At 40.3% G+C, this 20,008-nt stretch overlaps 1 protein-coding gene across 1 annotated transcript in view; it reads left to right on the top strand.

The window, feature by feature from the left end:
- Positions 1 to 13,448, top strand: part of SLC38A6 (solute carrier family 38, member 6) — a gene marked incomplete at its 5' end in the record, with an annotated part of 38,947 nt that extends 25,499 nt beyond the window's left edge. Inside the window, 8 exons of the mRNA XM_010297171.1 lie at positions 4,517 to 4,582; positions 4,777 to 4,830; positions 6,379 to 6,458; positions 7,141 to 7,241; positions 10,943 to 11,067; positions 11,923 to 12,067; positions 12,167 to 12,261; positions 13,368 to 13,448. Of these exons, the coding sequence (XP_010295473.1) occupies positions 4,517 to 4,582; positions 4,777 to 4,830; positions 6,379 to 6,458; positions 7,141 to 7,241; positions 10,943 to 11,067; positions 11,923 to 12,067; positions 12,167 to 12,261; positions 13,368 to 13,448 (747 nt within the window). The remainder of the gene's footprint in view (positions 1 to 4,516; positions 4,583 to 4,776; positions 4,831 to 6,378; positions 6,459 to 7,140; positions 7,242 to 10,942; positions 11,068 to 11,922; positions 12,068 to 12,166; positions 12,262 to 13,367) is intronic.
- Between the last annotated feature and the right edge of the window lie 6,560 nt (positions 13,449 to 20,008).

The raw sequence follows: 20,008 nt of genomic DNA, 5'->3' as shown, positions 1-20,008 counted from the left end.
GCCTGCTGAAAGGAAAAGTTCTTTTCACTGAGCCATATGAGGGTTTTTGACCCTGATGTTCAGCCTCTCAAGGCCCCTGTGAGGTAGATATTTCCAAATATCAAAAGTGAGACCTGCTAGGCAGATCTAAGAGGGAAACTGTGCCTTTAAGTTGCTCTATTTTTCTTTTTACAGGGGAAAAAGTACATTAACGCACATGTGTAATATGTAGTACAAGCAAGCAACTTGCACTCTGCCATCCAGGTACAGAAACAAGAATCTTATTTGGGAGCCTGGAAGAACGTTCCCCCTCTCCCCTGTCATTCTGGCTTGCATTGACTTGCATTTAATACCTGTTTTACAAAGGGATAAACAGAGTTGAAGGCAAGTTGAACAAACATGCCATCCAGAAGACCAAGGCAATCTATTAGGAGCTAAACCATGTGATAAAACCAAACTTCAAAGCTGTCAAAACATCTCCCTAGGGTATCCCTGGAGAATTGCAGTGTTTGTAGGACCTTGGGAAGTATTCTTCCTAAACTGAGCATTGAGGAGCAGCTACAGCCTCTCCAGAGCTAATGGAAATTCATTTGTAATATTTATAAATTGCCTTAACTTTTGACCTCTCTCCTAAAATTTATCTTAAAAAAAAAAAAAAAAACCAACAAACCCCCAAAAAACCCCACTAACTATAATGCTGACATAGGCCTTTGGCTGAAGGTAGTTGCAAGAGTTTTAAAACAAGCTCAGCTCCTGGATTTCCGTGGGAATGTGTATGCATCTCTGAAGAAGCTGTTGTAATGGGTGGATGCATTTGAAAACATTTTGGGCTCAGAAAAGGCAAGTGTGTCAGCGGGACTTGTGTGCAGACATGTCAATCTGGGCTTATTTAAGCTAGGGTTTAGTTTTGATTCACTATGAAAAAAGTACTAATCAAGGAGCACCCAGACTACTGGGTTTCTTAGGAAATGGTTACATTTGTATGGTTACTCTTTGTTGTTAAGTGACAAAGCAGCAGCCACAGTAAATCTAATTGAGGTCAAAATTTTTAAAAGCCATAATGGATGTTTAAAGAAAACTAATACTCTTCACAGAATATTCTCTCTGACTTCTTTAGGTACTGAAACTCAAAGGCATTAACTGTGGTTTAGTTTTCATATCTAGTGCTTTGAAGTGGGTGATATGTCCTGTTGAAATGGTGTTTTAGTTTGCACAATGTTAATTTCTGTAGGGCAGATATGTTTTAATTTGTTCCAGAAGAAAACTTAGTCAGTCATATGGAAGTAATACAATTATATTTTGCATACACAATAATTCTGTGCATTTTCAAGTGCATACCATCTGTTCAGCTTTTTGTCAGCAAGCCACAGTTTTAATACAGTCTGCAGAAAAGATAGGTACAATAGCAAATGTATGTCTTGGTCAGTATGGTCTGGTGAGTGCACTGAGCAGAAGGCCCAGAGACTACTCTGTGCTCTGCTGTGGGGCTTTGGCAGGTCACGTACCTTCTCTCTGTGCTTCAGTATCTTTTTCTCTAAAGTTAATATACTGCTTATAGTCCTCACTTGGAAAAAAAGTGAAAAGACAGAGATGAGCTGATATGGGAGTAGAACAAATATATGTAACTATTAGTTCAAAACCAGATACGGTGAGGTCCTGAGCACTTTTGTTTCTGATTGTTGAATAGTTTCCTGACTTGAATCCTAGGTGAAAAGAAATTAAATGTGATAGTACAACTTTTTTTTTTTTTTTCTCAGTTGCCTCCCCTCTTACTATATTGAATGTTAGTGAAGAGTAAAGACAGATTTTTTTAAAATTTTTTTTTGTGGAGACAGCCCTATTGGTAGCTTGTTCAACAAAGGTGTTCATGATTCCTGATAGTATTTTTCCAAATCTTTTGTTTTGTTTTTCCAAATATTTTGTTCCAAATCAATCTTCCCAGAACAAAATGTGATGCAGATTGAGAACCTGCCATATGTAATGAATGATGTTATGCACAGAGAGCCCCTCTCTTGAGTGCTGTCAGTATTGCTGGAATAATTCCTGTTTTCCTTCCACAGGATACAAAAAAGCAACATCGCTGAGAATATTAGTACATTTTGAGCCTCTAACTTTATTTTTTGGCAATGTGGGTTTAAAATACCCTATTTGCACTAGAATCTCTCTTTAGGATTGTTTGTTTTTTTTTTCCCCTCACCTAAACCCAAATGTTTGTTATACTCAAAAGACAGCATTTATATGAAATAGGCTTAAAGTTCGAGAGGAACATTGTGCTGCCTGCATGACTGCTCAGCTAACTGGGCTGTGCTGCCAACTTTAAAATTTCTTCCTGTTGGGGGGGACCTCAACAGGCTACAATTGGAAACCCAAACAGATTTGAATAATTAAGCACGTGCGCAAATATAATTACTGAATTTAAATGCACCTAGTACATTTTATTTTGTTGTCTTTTATTTCCATTTCAATCTGTTTTTAATCTGTATTAATTTTATTTTAGAAAAATGTTCTTCAGCTTTTTAGGTTTGGCTTATCTTGTCCTCCCTCTGCAAAGTTTATGTGCATGTATATCTCTATCTATCTTTGCTCTTTTGCTTGCAGGAAACCCTGCCTCTACCCCTGCCAGGCACACTGTACTTTCCCGAAAGCTTGCCCTTTAGCTTCATGCCCTGGCAGCCCATTCCGACCTTAGCCAGAGTTCCCACAAAGCCTTCTACTTTGGAGCCTTCAAAGTGTCTCCTTTATTTCCCCTGTCTGGGTGCCTTTAAATACACAGAGATCTCCTTGAAAAAATATTTTGCCTTCTTGCTCAGCCTCATAAATGTCTTCAGCTAGCCAACAAGCTTGGGCTTCCTCGGGAGCTAGCACAGCCATGCATCCACGGTTGTGGTACCACAGCAGCAGCAGTCTGTATCTTTGTCTTGGCTCGTAGCTGCTTACAGAATCACAGAATCATTAAGGTTGGAAAAGACCTTTAAGCTCATCAAGTCCAACCATCAACCCAACACCACCATGCCCCCTAAACCATGTCCCAAAGCACCACATCCACATGTTTTTTGAACACTTGCAGTGATGGTGACTCCACCACCTCCCTGGGCAGCCTGTTCCAACGCTTGACCACTCTCTCCGGAGAGAGATTTTTCCTAATATCTAATCTAAACCGCCCGTGGTGCAACTTGAGGCTTAGTGCGCAAGAAAGAGAATGAAGCAGGGGTGACCCATGTGACAGAGTCATGCATATGTATGATACAGGCCCAAGTTATATTTAGTGTTTGGTCCTTTCTTCCTTCTCCCTTGCTCACTCTTTGGTTGAACTTCTTGATGTACTACTGTTGTGTTCTTGTCCCTCCTTACACCCTTCCCCTGATGAGGTTGCAGTTCACGTTGCACAGAGGAGGCAGTTTAGCTGATCAATAAGCAGGTAAGAACAGACCTCCTGGTGTAAAGCAGTGCCAGTTTAGTGTCAGAAACATGGTTGGAGGATTTCTATGGACAGTCCTTTTTCACAGAGTTTGCAGACTGCTGTTGAGCAAGCTACTACCTAGTTCCATACCTTGAGCTGTTGTGAGTTGTTCTTAGTCACGCAGTTTAAGACGTGTTATTGCCATGACGGACTCAGTGTGCTGCGTAACCGCAGTTCTCTTTCCCCACATTTTGTCTGGAGGTAGCATTTCTTTGCTTCTCCTGGCACTGGTGATAAGAGGGAGCATCTAATCCCTATCCTCTGGGAAATGCCACTTGGCTGCAAGCAAAAAGTAGTTCTCTGAGCCAGGAGAAGGGATTCTATTCTATGTTATTCTTCTTGCGAATCTGAGTCTTTAATTAAGCTTTTAATTATTTGCTCTAGGCTTCAAAAGAATTATAACCTCTAAAGCCAGGCAGCTACAATAGGAAATTAATTAGGGTGAGGAGAGCAATGCAACTATCATTTTAAACTAAGCTCCTGAAAAAGGAGGTAACATTTCTTATTTTAATTTCTCTTTGATTTTCAGCCCTGTTAATTGGCAGTCCCTAAACCAGCAGGGTGTAGCTAAAGCCCCAATGACATTCTGGGACAATAATTGCATTTATTGTTTTTCCTTTGCTTTCTAGTCCAAACCATATGTTTCTGCCTTTTAAGATTAGCCTTAGGCTCTGCTCTATCTCTGTTAAGGGCTTGTCTACTTAGGGAAGGAGCCTGGGATGGCTAACACAGCAGCTCTTCTGTTGGGGCGGCAGTGTGGAGCGCAGAGAGAGTGAATGTGGAGTGCTGGTTGTATTTCAGTTAATGTCAGAGCTCATTGCAGTGCACCACCTCCAGCTAGGCACGCCGTAAGGCTGCCAGCTGTGCGTAGAAAGCAGCTGTATGGAATGGCACCGGCAAGTTTTTCTGTCAAGCCTCCGTCTTGTGGCCTAACTCTCTGCCAGTCAAGCCTGTTAGTTGACTCCGAGCGTAGCTCCCTGCTTTGTACACCAACAGTCTGATATTTTAGCTACATATATCTAAATTGGAACTGATTTTTAGGGTATCGTTCATACACTAATTATGCTGTCTTTGCAGATTATGGTAAAAAAATGGTCGATCCCTTGTCCTCTACCTCTAAATAGTGCCGTAGAGACTTTACAGGTAAAGTGCATGCTGTTTTGAAGTTCTTCTAATTTTATTAGTAACTGTAATGCTTTTTTTACATTGATGCTTTCAGAAGTACTTGTAATTTAAATTCCTTCTTTTCTTAATCATCACAGAAACGAAAAAGTTTCATGTCTGTGGTTTGGGTTTATTCTTTCATTATGCCATTTTTTTGCATGTATGTCTTACAGGTTTCAAATTCTACCGGGGATTGTAAAGCAAAGCTCTTTCATCTTTCAAAAGAGGTAATCTCTATTAACAATATGCAAACTTAAAGAGCGGGGGTTGGTTTTTAAAGAATTGGGGTTTTAACTCTATCCAGGGTAAGGTATTATTCTGTGAAACTAGTTATAGGCTGCCGAAATATTTCCTATACCTGCTGCCAAATGTTATCCAGTCTCACCCTTTCTTTTTTTATATGAAGGCTGGCTGTCCAAGTTAGCATTTATGAAAACATTTTGCAAATATAACCAAAGTATAAAGTATAACAGATGCAGCGGTGGTCAGCCTCGTGATGCAGTTGGACCGAGCCAACTGAATATACTCTCAGCTGGAAGTCTGTGCTACTTGGCCCCGTGTACACGTTTAGTTCCTGCGAGGTAGCGTGGGCTTCCTGAAACTGCCTGGACCTAACCTTAATTTTTTGTTACCTGAAGTTAATTTTTCAGGCCTAATGCCATCTTGGGCATTTCACTGGATACCAGCTTTGGTGTTTGTTAAGTAATGAGGCATTTAAATCATGTCACCACCAATCAAGGCTTGCAGGAGAGGAAGTATCATGTAGAACTCTAGTCTCTGTGGGGTGAAGAGGAAGGGAAAAAGGGAAGAATAAATGTGGGATAGGCCTGCGGTGTACTGGAATTTGAGAGGAACAAGGTTGGTTGCATTTATCTGAGAAAAACAAAATCCACCCTCACCCTCCCAAGAAAAAGGAGGGAACGCTTGGGCAATGCAAACATGAGACAAATGTTATCAAAGAAGATCAAAGAAGAAATTTTGCTTTGACCAGCTCCCTGGGCTGTGAGATTCTGGCCTTTTGTCTGGCCTTTTGTGCTTTGAAGAATCTTGGGACTCATTTCTACTTCTTTTTTCTTTTTAATTTTACCAATAGAAAGTGGCATATTTTTACCAGTATGGACCTGATTTGTGTCAGCAAAAAAGTGTTTGTAGTAGTTCAGCTTATTCCACTTGGCAATTGAAGTAAGCTATGCTAGATGATTCATCTCTCCTATTACAAGGTTTTGGAATAATATACCACTAATTGTGTGGTTGCAACTTTAATTATATAACTATCTTAAAACTTCAGATGCCAAAGCATGTTATATTTTCTGGAAGCTGTATCCAAATTTTAGTGACAAAGTAATAAGACAACAGTGAAGACAGGATGAAGGAATCAATAATTTGACAGGTAGCAATGGATATTAGAATTTAGAAAACTTCTTAGAAAATTTCATTAATGAGACACCAGCTGGGGCAGATCCTACTCTTATGTAAGTACTTGGCTTCAATATAGCTAAAAAAGAATTTTTCGCTTGTCAACTTATAGACAGCATGACCTCTCCTGATCATGAAACAGTAAGCTATGACCACCACTGGAAGAGATACTCGCTGAAAAGGTCCATTTTGTTGTGGAACAATTCAGAGACGCTGTTCTGGGTTGTGGAGATTTATCTCAAAGGATTAATGTGGAAAGATTTCCACTGACTTCCAACGCTTGAACTGAATTCATCCAGATAATTTTCCAACCATCTGTAATAACAAACAACCTACAATATGTTTTTCTTCTGTTTTAGAGCGCTTATGCAATACCAACTATGGCCTTCTCTTTTCTCTGCCATACCTCAGTCTTACCCATCTATTGTGAGCTCCGGAGGTAATGTATGAAAACACATGCTATATTAAAATACAATTACAGTATTTCTGTAATATTTCCTTAAATTAATCTTGAATAATTTTAATTTTCAAGTCAGTGCTGTCAAACAATGCAAACTAAGTAGCTTTCATGGGTTTGGGCAATGTACAGTTTTAGTCTGTACTGGCTTTTCCTCTCTTACAGGAGAGAAAAGTAGCAAATATGTTTCCATCATCAATGTCAGTACATTGTCCTGGCCTGGGCAATCTGGAGAAAAAAGGTCATTTGCTAAGGTACTTGCTAGTTAATTTTTATTGATGTAACTGAATCTGCATTTGGCCACATCTGATTCAGTGGGGTTTTTTGACCCTGATTCTCTTCCTGGCTCTGAATTTGTATCATCCTGTATAAATCAAAATTTTGACTTGAAAAATACTCTGGTATGTCCAAATTCCCTACTAGAGGGGGACAATGTTAGTTGTCAGCATGAAAAGTGCCCTTTAATTACCAGACTAAAAATACTTTTAAAAACTCTAAATGTTACTGACAGCACAGACCTCAGCAAATACTCTGTGGCCATAAATTAAGAGGATGCTTTCATATGAAAGGCAAGCTGCTGTTTTTTAATGTAGATTGTATTGTGTTTCATAGTCCACAATACAGATTAAGCAACACTAATTTTCTGGGTTTTTTTGCATTTTAGTCCATCCAAAAGTAGAATGCAGAATGTGACTGTCACGGGAATTGGTCTGAGTTTCCTAATTTACTTTATGTCTGCTCTGTTTGGGTACCTGACGTTTTATGGTAAGTGTTTTCTTCAAGTATCCTTCAGAATGAAGGCTAATAATAAATGATAAATGCATTCTACCTGAAGTACTTCAGGCATGTTTGTGCATTGATACAATTGAATCCTCAGAAATCTTATTCCTGTGAAGACACAAGAATATGCCTACTACTGCAAAATACTACAGTGTCATTAACTTCTCGAAATGTAATGTAGCTAAACTTGGCAGGGTTTATGCCCTAAAATACTATACAGATGAGATTCTGGTCCCTAAACTGTAACTGATGCTCTGCTGATGCGCTCTGATGCTATGTAATTAGACTGATTGCCATGATATGTTGGGCTGTATAATACCTTCACTTAAAAGCTGGGAATGGATTTATCACAGTCTATGAGAAGTTTTGAGATCTGATAATAGCCTGCTTGTCCAGCAAGTCTGAAATGTCTGTTCTAAGGCGGTATCTCCTAGCACCAGTTATCACTTACTAACCCTGTGACATCCCAGCACATTTGTAGTCTCTAGGTGGCACTGAGCTGTTGCCTTTCGTGAGGGGAATTTGACCCACAGCAAACTAGCTCTAAGGTTAGGGAGGCGTGAAGGTTTGCAGCATGTTTTCCCTGTCTCATACAGCTTGGGTACAAAGCAGGTATGGCTTTTTAATTTTTACAAATTAATTGGAACTAATGCTAGCTATTTCATTAGGAATCTTCTGGAAGTGGGGAAAAAAATATTTACCATGAATCATCCAATTTAGGAAAGCCTTATTTTAAAGGACTTCACTTCTTCCTGATACCTTTGTTTATGTGTAATGTAAAGACAAGCTAGAGGACTCCAGAAAAAAAAAATGACAAAGAACATAAGAATATTAGAAGGTCTGAATTGGAGAAAGCACCCATCTAGTTTTGTGACTTATTTTTGATGGAGGGCAATGACAAAAGACTAGGGAAGGATTTAAAAATTTAAAAGGATAAGCTTTGAGTTGGGCTTCCTAGCACATGCTTCTGGTCTTAATAAATTGTGTTGCATGCAGTTCCTGAGCCAGAGGTGACATCTGTTTGATACATGAACTGCACCGAGAAATGCACGTTTCTTAGAGATGTTGTTGACCTAGTGCTTGATGAAGTAAATATACCTTTTTATGTACCAAATAGAAATAGCAGAGTATGAAATTTGCCCTACCAAATTCTACAGACTTCTTTCAGTTCCATTTGCTGTACAGCTTACAAGGCAATGTGCTTCAGTACCAATTTAATAATTCTGCATTTGGACTCTTGAATTCTTTTGGGTACAGTTTTTTAGTTGAGTTTAAACATAGTTGACATTGTCTGGTATTCTTGCACTTCCCAAATGCTCAGGAAGATTTCAGAACCCTTATCTACATAGTGGCTTTGGTTTTTTTTAAAGGTCCATCATAACCTTGGCAGGGATAGGTGAGTCTGTATTCCATACAGCAATTTTAGTATCCTGTCAAATATCCTGTGTGATATATGACATCAGTGTGATGCCTTTTCTAAGAAATGTCATTTGGCTCTGTGTATCCTGCTGTAAATTCGCAGGTGTGTTTTGCTCACATAGCACTCATTGTCAAATTGAATTGCCTGTACTTGGTGATCTGTCTTCTGGAGTAGTTTCATACAAATGCTGTCACGTAAATGCATCACAGTCGTCTATGAGGATTCTTTTAAGGGCTTCTGAAAACTCACCCTTTTTATGAGATGACCACATGCTAACCTGTGTTGGTAGGAATGAATAAACATTCTTATAAGGGATGGTAAGGCAGTAAGACAAAGGTGTTCTGATGAGGATTTCTTCTCCTTTCAGAATGTTTTGTATTTCTTGATTGTGAGGTTGACAAAGCACCAGGAATGTTGGCTTTTGGCAGCTAGTAATTCAATTTCTTTAGGGAATTTGCACCTTTTTCCCCAACTATAAGTGATGTCTGACCATAACTGTCTGAAGATGTTCCCTTGACAGACAAAATCCTTTGAAAAATTAATATGGGGAGTTGTGAAACCCCTGATAGCATATAGGCCACTATTACTGTTTCCTAACTGTCTCCATGTGGTTTATATGGAAATATAGTTTTGAGTGCCACTCTGAGAGTCTGAGAGATTCAGCAGGCAGTGCAGGATAACTACCTGTCTCCAGATGAGATCTCGACAAGAAGTGTAAAAAAAAAAGAGAGAGAGAGAGAGAGAAAAGAAAAACAGTAGAAGTCCTAGAAACCCTGGTAGTTCCTGTTCCGTTCACTGTTTTGATTTCTTTGGGACAAGACCCTGTCTTGACCGTAGTCTTTTGTCTGTTTGACTGGAAACATTTCTGGGTTTCTGCAAGCCTCATTTCTTTTAGTAACTCTGAAGGCTCAAGAGCCTAAAACACTGGAACCAACAGTGGATGTCTGCAAGAGATCCCCCCCGCCCCCCTTTGCAAGCTGCTTCTCCTTTTTTCACTTTTTGGTTGTCTTGTTTAATTAACTTACTTCTTTAAATAGAATCTGTTCCCTGTTCCTAAAACACCAGTCTGAGAAAATGTAAAACATTTTCTTTTAAATTGAAAACAAAAAGAGAGTTCCCTCTTTGAAATGAGACATGCTTCATCTTTCTGTGGTTCAGATGGCTTATTGTGCTTTCTGTGAATTTGAAACTTTGAGTGGCAACTGGACTTCGGTGGAAATTTTGGTCCATTCTGAAGTCCAGAAAAGAAAGAGTCAGGGTAGCAAGACCACTTTCGGGGCTCTGACTTCTGCTGTGAAACTTTCACCGTAAAAGGGCAAAAGTCAAAAGTGAAGGATTCATCACCGATTCATCACTTTTTGCCCCACTTCTGCCTCGAATAATACAAAAGTAACGCACGATAGTGCATGCATGGTATGCAGTACTACAACGACTCCACAACAGAGTCGGTTTTGCATAGCTAAACACGCATGTGGTGGATAGCATGTGAGATTCTTGCTGCGGAAGAAAACAGAGCTGTCATTTGAAAGTGTTTGGCCTGGTTGGGTGCGTTGCCAGTGCAGCCCTCTGTTACTGTCTGGGTGCTGTAAGAATCCAAACTGATGGTTTTGTTTGGTGCGGGTTTTTTTTGGTGGTTTTTTTTTTTCTTTTTTAAATAAGAAATATCTTTTAGAAGTATAACTGATACTAGTTATCCTCTTCCATGTCATCCAGCAATATATTGCTGGCTATAGCAAGCAAAAGCACATACGCTAGCATAGTTTTGAACATTTCTTTCTTCCTTTAAATTAGAATTGCAGTTTTTCTTTCAAATAATGAAATTTTAGCTTGTATATCACTTAATGGGTTGGGAGGGGGGAAATGCAATTCAGCCAATATAGCAAAATTGATTTGTTTCTGGCTTCCAGTTCAACCAAAAGACTCCAGTGTTGACTGTTTCGGACACATAGAACAAGTTTTACCGTGTACTTGGCTTCATGTCACATCTCGCTTTTTAATGCTTTCTCCTTCATCTTTGTATCTTCTCTTCAGGTAGCTTGGGCTTCAGCAGAGGCTCTACAAGGACTTGCCTCCTGAAGTTTTTTCAGTTTTCTCGGGGTTATGTATCCTGGTGTGTCAGCAATGCCAAAGTGATGGTATCTGCAACCCCGTTCCACTCCCCATTAGTCACAAGCAAATTGATCAATTTGAATGTAAACTTAATATGCGCTGCTAATTATCGAGTTCTCAAATGATTAACAAAGCAATTAACTTTCCTTGTTTTCAGACAAAGTGGACTCTGAATTGCTGCAAGGTTACAGCAGGTACCTGCCCCATGACACTGTCATCATGACTGTCAAAGTAGCCATACTATTTGCTGTGCTTCTGACAGTCCCTCTAATCCATTTCCCAGTAAGTACTCCTAAATGTTTTTAAGCTGGCCTAAGCAGTGGTAATGCTAATGCTTTGCAGACTGCAATATTTGAGTCACATCTAGTGTTGTGTATCTTATTCACTTGTCAAGTGATTGATCAAAGACCACATATTTGCATATGTTCCATGAGAGCTCCAAAATAACAACTAACCACTAAGCTAATTTGTGCTTTTGAGACAGATTTCAGATTAAAACTAGCCCACAGCATTGTTTTTAATTTAGAGAGTTCAGAACTTCTAAAGTTTATTTAGTTTGATTTTTTTTTTTTCCCCTTCTTAAATTGAGTTTTGCTGACTTGGTTTTTCCTTTCTACATGCACACACCCACACACAAACACACTTATACTTGAAAACTCAATTTAAGTGTAAATTAAAAACATATATTGACCTATTTCACTGAAAACCCCTAATTTAGTTTATCAATACCATGATAGAACTGAAAATTCATTCAGTTAGGACCAAAAAAGAATTGTGCATGCAAAACTATGTATATAGAAGTAGTGCATAGATTATGTATCAGTTGGCAACGTGCAGACACTTGCTACCAAGCATGCTCAAAGAGACAAAGCATGATCCACCAGACCTTCTTTTGTCCCTGCAAAAAAGGAGTAATTCCTTAAGACTAATGGCCATGTGATAAATACTGTTTTAATACTAAAGTAAACTCTATGCTACAGAAAGACAAAACATTTAACTAAATTTTTTGCATTTTGATTTTTAAAATGCTTCACATCTGGAATGATTTGATTCTTAACTTTATGAAGTTGAGATAAGACTAAAGTATATGTATATGTATGTACTTACCCATGCAATGTTTCTCTTCATATTATGTAGGCAAGGAAAGCTGTGTTGATGGTATTTTTCTCTCATCTCCCTGTGTCATGGATTTGCCATATCCTTGTCACTTTAACGCTGAATACAATTGTTGTTTTGTTTGCAATGTACGTGCCAGACATTAAAAATGTATTTGGAGTAGTTGGTAAGTTGTTGTGGTGGGTTTTTTTTTAACTTTTCTTCAAAAAATTCGGTATTATGATAAGGTAATATACTTCAGTTCTGCTCTTTCTGTTTTTTAAAGGTTCAACCACCTCAACATGTTTGCTGTTTGTGTATCCTGGACTATTTTACCTTAAACTTAGCAGAGAGGACTTTTTATCACCACAGAAACTTGGGGTATGCTTGTTTTTTCATGTGTGCTAATTATATTTAAACAAGCTCATTTTAGATGCATCTTAATACATGTAATCCAAGGGGCAAGTTCTTGTTTTCATTGCAGTTCACAAAACCTGTCAGCATTTTCTTTTCTCCTTCATGATAGCTCTAGTCTTTCTGAAACTCCTTCTTCACAAAGGAGTTTTGACTAGCAGTATGTCCATATGCCACCCATTGATCTGAATACATGCTTTTCCCTATAGTTTTCAGATGTTCACTTTTAATCCAATTTCTCCTCACTTTTTACGCATTACTCTGATGTTGGCTGGGCAGCTGGGACAAAGCCAAACTGCATTTAAGTGAAACAGTGTTTATGCTTGTTTTCTATGTAAGCCTTCTCGAAAACATTTTTTTTTTTCTCTTCCCCTTTTTTTTTTCTCCTCCTCTTTATGGTTTCTCTTTTGCTGTAGCAGGTTACGTTCTAGTTGGAGTTTGTGCAGCAGCCTGCACTGTAACTGTCTTCATTTTAATAACCAGTGCTCAGCAGGGGAACTTCATGACAGTGGCTAAAATGCTGGCAAACTGTTTATACATAGTCCTTCTGCCATCCTTATGATTCATAGGGCTGCTTTTGTATTGACAAAATAGGGAGTCTGAAAGAAAATCTAATAATGATGCTCTCTGACCATTTAAAGTCTTGACTACTTCCAACAGATCTGGGGCCTTATTATAAATCAGAAAGCTACTGTCTCTTGAACTGTAGTTTTATCATTATCTGGCTATTCAAAAATGTAAAGAATCCATTGTGACTTTAATTATATTTCTAGTAAAATACAAATTCAGTTTGTAAAGAGCAAATGATTTTTTTTTTTTGTGGGCGCATAATGTGAGCAGGCAAACCAGACTGCTCTGACAGTTCCCAATGAAACTATCCCAGAGTAGGCTTAGTTTAGTTTCCCCCTAAGCTGATAACTTGTGTTTGAAGACTAAGTAATTTGAAAAATTAAACATTACTTTAAAAGACACTATTTAAACCTGTTCTTACATCTTTTTCATCATTAGTTATAAACCTTAAAAATGTAAAATGCTTACTTCAGTAAAACATTAATTTTTTCTTCTCTTCACAGGCATGTGCATTGGTTCTTTTTGGCATTTGTGTTGGCCTTCTCAGTTTAGTTCTAATAATTTTCAACTGGATTGATCAATAACAATTGATCAACTATTGTCACTGTCTGAACTGAGCTTCAGAAGGACCAGAGATGTGCCAAAACTACTGAAATGAATGCTGGACATCCTCAAGAAAACACTGACCAAAGCTGTCTACGGAAGAAATAATGTTCTTTTTCACTGCGTTAGTGATGTTCCTTCTTTAACCTTGAGTCCCTCCCTTCAGTTACTGGACAATTAGTCTTTGCCATTCTAAAATACTAGCTTTTAATGATGTAATCTCGACAGGTAAAAATGTCTCCTGAGAATTTCTGCAGTGCAAAAATGGTTTAGTGCCCATGGTGAACAAAAGCAGAACTTTGAAATAAGTCCTCTTTTGAAGACAATGAGATGGATAGATACTACATCAATCATGATGTGCATATCGTGATGTGTGCATTTAGGATAATGTGTGCATTATCCTAAACCATGAAAGACTTCTGTTGCTTTAATAATTTCCAAAATTTCAGCCAGTTCATATTAAGAACTTCCTGAATCCAAATGTTTACCCTAATTTATCCTAACATGGATCCAGAAACCAACTGCCTTAGCCCAGTTTAATGGGCACATCATGATACTCGTTAATTCTTTTTTTTTAAATACAGTTTTTATACCTCAGTGTGCTTGAATCATACTGAAGTAATTTTTAAATCAGAAGGCTTTGCCCATCTAGCATAATAGCTTTTAGTAGCATTAGGAAGTATTTCCATTTTGCAGTTGTTAATAGACATTTTTCAATTAATATCTGCTTTTAAATATTATTCGATGTACCTCAGTATTCCACCCAGTGAAAGACTTTTTCCTTTTTCTCTCTTATTCCCATTTTTACAAGTGTTTCATATTTGAATTTCATGTACTGTTGTGTGTCAGAGAAAGTTTGGGCATGAAAGGTGAAATTCTGCCTCTGTTGAAGACAAAGGAAATTTTATGGAACCCTAATTTTACCTCAGATCCCTCTAAACTGCCATGGACCCTTTTTAAATTTTTTTTTTTTTTTTTCATAAATGAAATGTGGATGCAATTTTCAGCACCAACTGGGCTCTCTTAAATATGGTATTTTTTAAATTTTAATTAATTAAATATGGTATTAAACAAAAGTTTCTCATATTAGTAGAATGAAAGTAGAGGCTGATATCGTGGTAAGGTTTTGAAAATTTGTTTCTATCAGATGGGATCCAATGCCTTTAAAATAGCCTAATCTCTTCAGAGACTTTATGCCCTAAGGAAGCTAAGCCTCTGCAGAAATGGCTTGTGTAAAATTAAGAAATTAGACCTCAGCCTCAAATAGCAAAATTTAGAGAATGGGAAGGTTCTTCATTATTTCCAGATGCAATATTTCTTTTAATTTAGCTTAGCACTTTTACATCTGAGAAGTGGAATAAGACACAAGTGAATCATAGGGAAGTAATACATTTATGTGATACGAAAGCAGCTCGCAAGTGACATTTCAATAAATTTCCCTGTCCATAAGGTGTGCAGGTAGCAAATCAGTTGCCTATTGCTAGAAGGTCCCGCTGAAACAGTTCTGTTAATACGTTCACTTTATGTTTTGTCAGTTGAGGTAGGGGAGACGCCCCAGAGCCTGGCATTTCCAGCTTCTTAGCAGTGGGTCTGTGCTATTAACCTTTTTAATTATGTCACATTGGATTTGGGAAAGACTGAGTGATGTGCCAACTTTAACATAACCCTGATCGAATGTGCTTGATCCTCATCTGTCTAATAGGGGGGAGCAGCAAACAGCAGAGTTGGAATCACCACCTCTATTCCTGAGCTGACAACTAGGATTTCTCCGACTTCAGTGCCAACAGATCGCTCTGCTCTCTGAGGAGCCGTAAGATACTTTTCACTTTTGATAGATGGCCTGGAGGCACCCAGGTGGTGCAGCTTGGTACTGCTTCAGGAATCCTTTTTGCCTGGGGAGTATTCTTCTACATAGGACTTTAATATAGAAATAGGTGTGTGTGGTGAGACCTGGCGCTAACTCAGACATTTTGGTAGGATCCCCACTCTGCGGGAATTGGTACGCGATCTTCTGCAAAGACTGCAGTTTTTAATCACAAAGTTTCTGCTGGCAAAGACTGCAGTTTTTTTATCATAAAGTTTCTAGCAGAGGTTTCATGACACAAGGTGAGCCATCTAATAGTCTGTCAGTACCAGAAACAGCATGTCTGCTCTTGGCCAGAAGTTCACAACTACTTCTGTGGCGCTGGCAGTGGCTCCTGGTCAGCGTGTTTAACTAGCAGGAAACTGATGTGACTGCAAGATGTGACACATTACCTGCCAGAAAAGGTAATGTGTCACATGTGTTACCAAACCCCAAACAAACAAACAAACAAAAAACCCAGAGTGAGCTTGTTCAGGGGACAAGAAAAGTAAGGGCGGGGGGGGAGTGGGACTGCCAGTTTTGAGCAGCAGCAGCACATGTTAGATCAGCTCATTTTTCTCATAAAACCTTGATCTTTGCCCAGCAGTTTTGCTTCAGCAGGTTAAAGTGTGTGTTTGCACATAGTAGGGGATGCCTCTAACTTGGGGGGTCTCTGGCCTCTTTCGATCAAGGGATCGATCAGACTTTCTCAGCATTGTGTGAGTATTAATGGTTGAGGCTCCCCATCTTGCCTTTATTTTATTTATTGCCTTATTATTGCACTTCTCCCAGCTTGTTTAATTCTTGATAACCAGATGTAGCTGCCTTCCTGCCTGTGGCTACCCTCTAATAGCTGTGTGTCACAGGCTTCGTTATACTACAGGGATTCAGACACTCAGGGTATCCCTGGCAGTAGTGTAAAAAGCTAAATACATAGCTTATAAAGGTGTACCTTCAGAAAGCAATGACAGCTGTATGTCAGGAAATTATTTTCTATCTGACTGAACCAAAACTTTTTAGGAAAGCAGGAGACCTTACATTCATGTGAATGAACTGTAGGGTTTTTTCCAGACACTAGAATTTAGGAGGAATATTTATTAGAAATTTTACAGAAATTGTTTTGCATTTGTCATACGTTCTCGTGGCATGCTATTGAGTAATACTCGTAATCACTGCAGTCACTTTATTTTAAACTCTAACCAGCAAGACTTAACACTGAAGTCTTGGATTATCTGTGAAGGCGCAGAAAGCTGGCGGAGTTTTGCTGAGCTTTTGCTCTTTCCCCCTCAGGCCTTGCTGTGCACTCTAGTTGCCTGTTCTGACACAGGCAGTTGGGTTTGTGTGCATCGTCTTAAAAAATGTGACTGAGAAAACACGTGAAATACAGTGTTAGTTTTACAGTTGATTCCTGTAATGCTGCGGAAATCACTGCATTGTTTTTAATCCCCGAGTATTATCCTAGTTAACTAGCCTGGCTCTTAAATAACTGTCCTAATAGGTAGACTTTGGAATGATGAATAGCAGGGTGTGAAGTTAATACTCGGTGAGGATGAAGAGAAGCAATTCACACCTCGGCTGGAGCTCTGTTAGGACATTTTGGCTGCGGTGCAGAAAGGGCAGCAGCAAGGGGGTTACAGAGTGTGTGTTATCTTTCCTCTAAAGAGAGTTAGGAGTACGGCTACTTTTAAGTTTCTATGATACATAACTTAAAAGTATGGAGCAAGGGAGAGTGGCAGAAAGAGAAAGAACTTCTATTTTCAAATTTTGAAAAAGGTATGAGTGTTTTCTACAATAAAAAAGCAGAGCAGGGACACTATTTTTATCCTTCACATCTCCCACAGGCTGTTCTGTTCATTGTGTCTGTGTAAGGGTTTCAGTGCAATTGTACACTAGCATGAACTTTTTGAGCAAAACAGGCCTCCAGTCTGGAACTCTCTGCTCGCTCACACGTTGATAGATGTACTTTTCTTTATTCTTGTGTACACATCTCCCCCCCAAATTTCCAGATTTACGAATTTCAGTGGTTTTGCTTTATTACCTGTCGTTAGCATTTTCCAGCCTTTTTTTCTGAAGGCTTTGACAGGAATGGATGAAGGGGCCTGCAGCATTTCTGAACTCGCTTGGAAAGGTTGCCTTTCCCCAGCTGAACTAGAACAATGTAAGAGATGAAAATTAATTGGTAGCCTTTGATTTGTTTTCTCTCATTCTCCTATTTCCAGTCCTTGTCCATCTAACGGCTGCTCAGATTTCAGATGGACTGTGCTGAGCTGGGTGTGGAGAATCTTTCTTGTGAACAGATCAAACCCATGTTTCTGAGCAGTTTGTATCTTAATATTCATGGCAATAAGTTTATTTAAAATTCTCTCTTCTGTCCCTGTATAGTGAAAACAGACACTGTGAAACTGTTCTGTCCCTTCTCTGTCCCTCCTTTCACCTTCCCCTTGACTTCACTTCTGCATTACTGTCAGTTACGTGGCACTGATGAATGTGCTGTTAATTGAACAGGCTGAGTGATCATTAGGGGGAGTGATTATCACCCTGTCCAACGCTGGTCATCCTTGGAGCTCGATGTTACACGTAGGCAGACCTTTGTGGTGTGCTCATCATGTCTGTTCTTGTAAGAATTTGTCTTTTTGAAACATGGTGACATCTTAAGGTTGTGACATGGGAAGACTGTCCTGATCGGAGTTCTTGAATCGTTGCTCCGCATACTGAAAAACTGTCGGACACATTTACTGCTACTTCCCAGTAACTGCCACTGGCAGAGAATCTTCAGTGTTAGAAGAGTGCTGCTTCAATTTCATTTCTACAGTTTGTGGTGGTGTTTTCTGTGTTTGTTTCAGTAGTGGTCATTCAACCACGCTGCATGTGGAATTGGAATTCATTAAAAAAAAAATAATAATTATCTGTATGTAAAAATTGCCTAGCTCGTGTCAAACCTGTATGTTGTACAACAGATTTCCTACTTTGAGGTGTCCCTTCCTCAGATTCCGTGTGGAACAACCAGGGCACGTTCCAAAAAAACCCCCAGAAAATAAAGAGCAGCGCTTGTGTAACTCCTGCCATTGTCATCTCTGCTTTGTGCGTAACGTGCCTGCTCAGCGCAACGACCGGGCGCTGCCGTCTCTGCCGTTCGTTCCTGGCGTGCAGTGGTGCTGCTGCTAGCCCCAGCTCGGGCTGGAGCATTCCTCTCGCCAGGGAAGGCTGTCGTTCTTAAAAAATCGTTCCTGGTTTGGTGGGGGTCGGGTGTGTGCGCAGTGAGAAGCGTTCTCAGTCATCTGCATCGTCATGTGGGGTCCCCACTCTGTCCTGCAGGCCGCGTCGTGCAGCACCCAGCTTGAAATGGATGTGCGGCATGGTCCGGGGGGCTGCTACGTGTTGCTCCTCCAGGACCAGCACAGTGTTTGATTTTACTCGCTGAACTATGCTCTCCAAAACGCAAAGGATGCAGAGAAGAACTTGTCCAGGGAGAGCTGCAGTTGACATTCTCACAGATGACTGGCTTCATCGGCAGCAAACCCACCTCTTCACCGCACTTCTGCTCCCCTCTATAAAACGAGGCAGCAGAAGATGTGTCAGAAGAAGACCTGCCGCCCTGTGCTGGCGCTGCCTCCGGGCTGCGGGTGCCCCGCGGGCTGGCACTGCAAGCGGGGTGGAAACCCCTTGGGGAAGGGTGGCCTTGTGCCGCCAGGGAAGGCAGGACACCGCGTTTCGGGGTGGTGGCAAGAGGGATGATGGCTGCCCTGGCAGGGCTCTGGAGCAGGGAGCTGCTTTTTGGTTGTAGATCACGGCACTTGTAATAGCTGTGAGCGCAGCCCCACACTCTGTGTGGGGTCTAAGGGAGTCCTGAAGAGAAGGAAAAAAAAAAAAAAAGGAAAAAAAAAAAAACCCTCATTATTGTGCTGCTGGCTCGATTGCAGAGCTGTGCGAATGCTCGCACACGTGGAAATGAATATCGGCCAATTTGTGTTCACTTAACGTTTGCCCTAACGAGCTGGTACCGAACAGCACAAACTCCAGCGTTTTGAGCGCGATGCAGAACTTGGTCTTGCACCACACCAGCTGCTCGTACCTGGTTTTGTTGCCGAGTGGGTCCTGTCCATGCTTGGCATTTCTCTTGCCTCCAGCATCGCTGCTCGCATGTTCGTGGTTTGCACAGCAGCCGCACGACGCCAGGCAGCTCTCTACACCTGGTTTAAATTTAAAGCTCGTTTGCACATGATGTCACACTTTTATTGTCAGCCCGGCAAAGGTCAAGACAGTTCATTTTGGGAAGGTTTGCATTGTTGGGCCTTTACAATGCTGCCATTAATGCCTTCACCATCTGACTTACATTTCAGTTTTTTCTGGCATGATGTAATCGAAGGCACTAGATTTATGCGACAAGCGGGGAGGCTGGTGCGGTGCCTACACAGCCCGGGCTGCTAAACTACTTTTCTGGAGACAGAGGGCGGAAGTTACTGCTCCGAGCATCATGTAGCAAATTGGGGATCTGGCCAGAGCCCTGGAAGCTCGGGGTGGTGGTTACAGGCTGCTGCCTTCCAGGAGCCTGGTCTCACCGCTGCGTCAACCAGCGCGCGACGGGAGCCTGGTCTCTCCGCCCTCCCAGGTAGCTCTGCTTGATAATGGGATTTGCACGCGGGGATAGGGAGAAGATTGGGGATGTGGGTATGACGGCGTGGAACCCGTAGGGCTGGG

This window comes from Phaethon lepturus, unplaced genomic scaffold (genome assembly GCF_000687285.1).
Source record: "Phaethon lepturus isolate BGI_N335 unplaced genomic scaffold, ASM68728v1 scaffold9801, whole genome shotgun sequence".
Taxonomy (NCBI): Eukaryota; Metazoa; Chordata; class Aves; order Phaethontiformes; family Phaethontidae; genus Phaethon; species Phaethon lepturus.
Note: the sequence above shows the minus strand (reverse complement) of the source record. Positions and strands in the feature narration are given on the sequence as shown.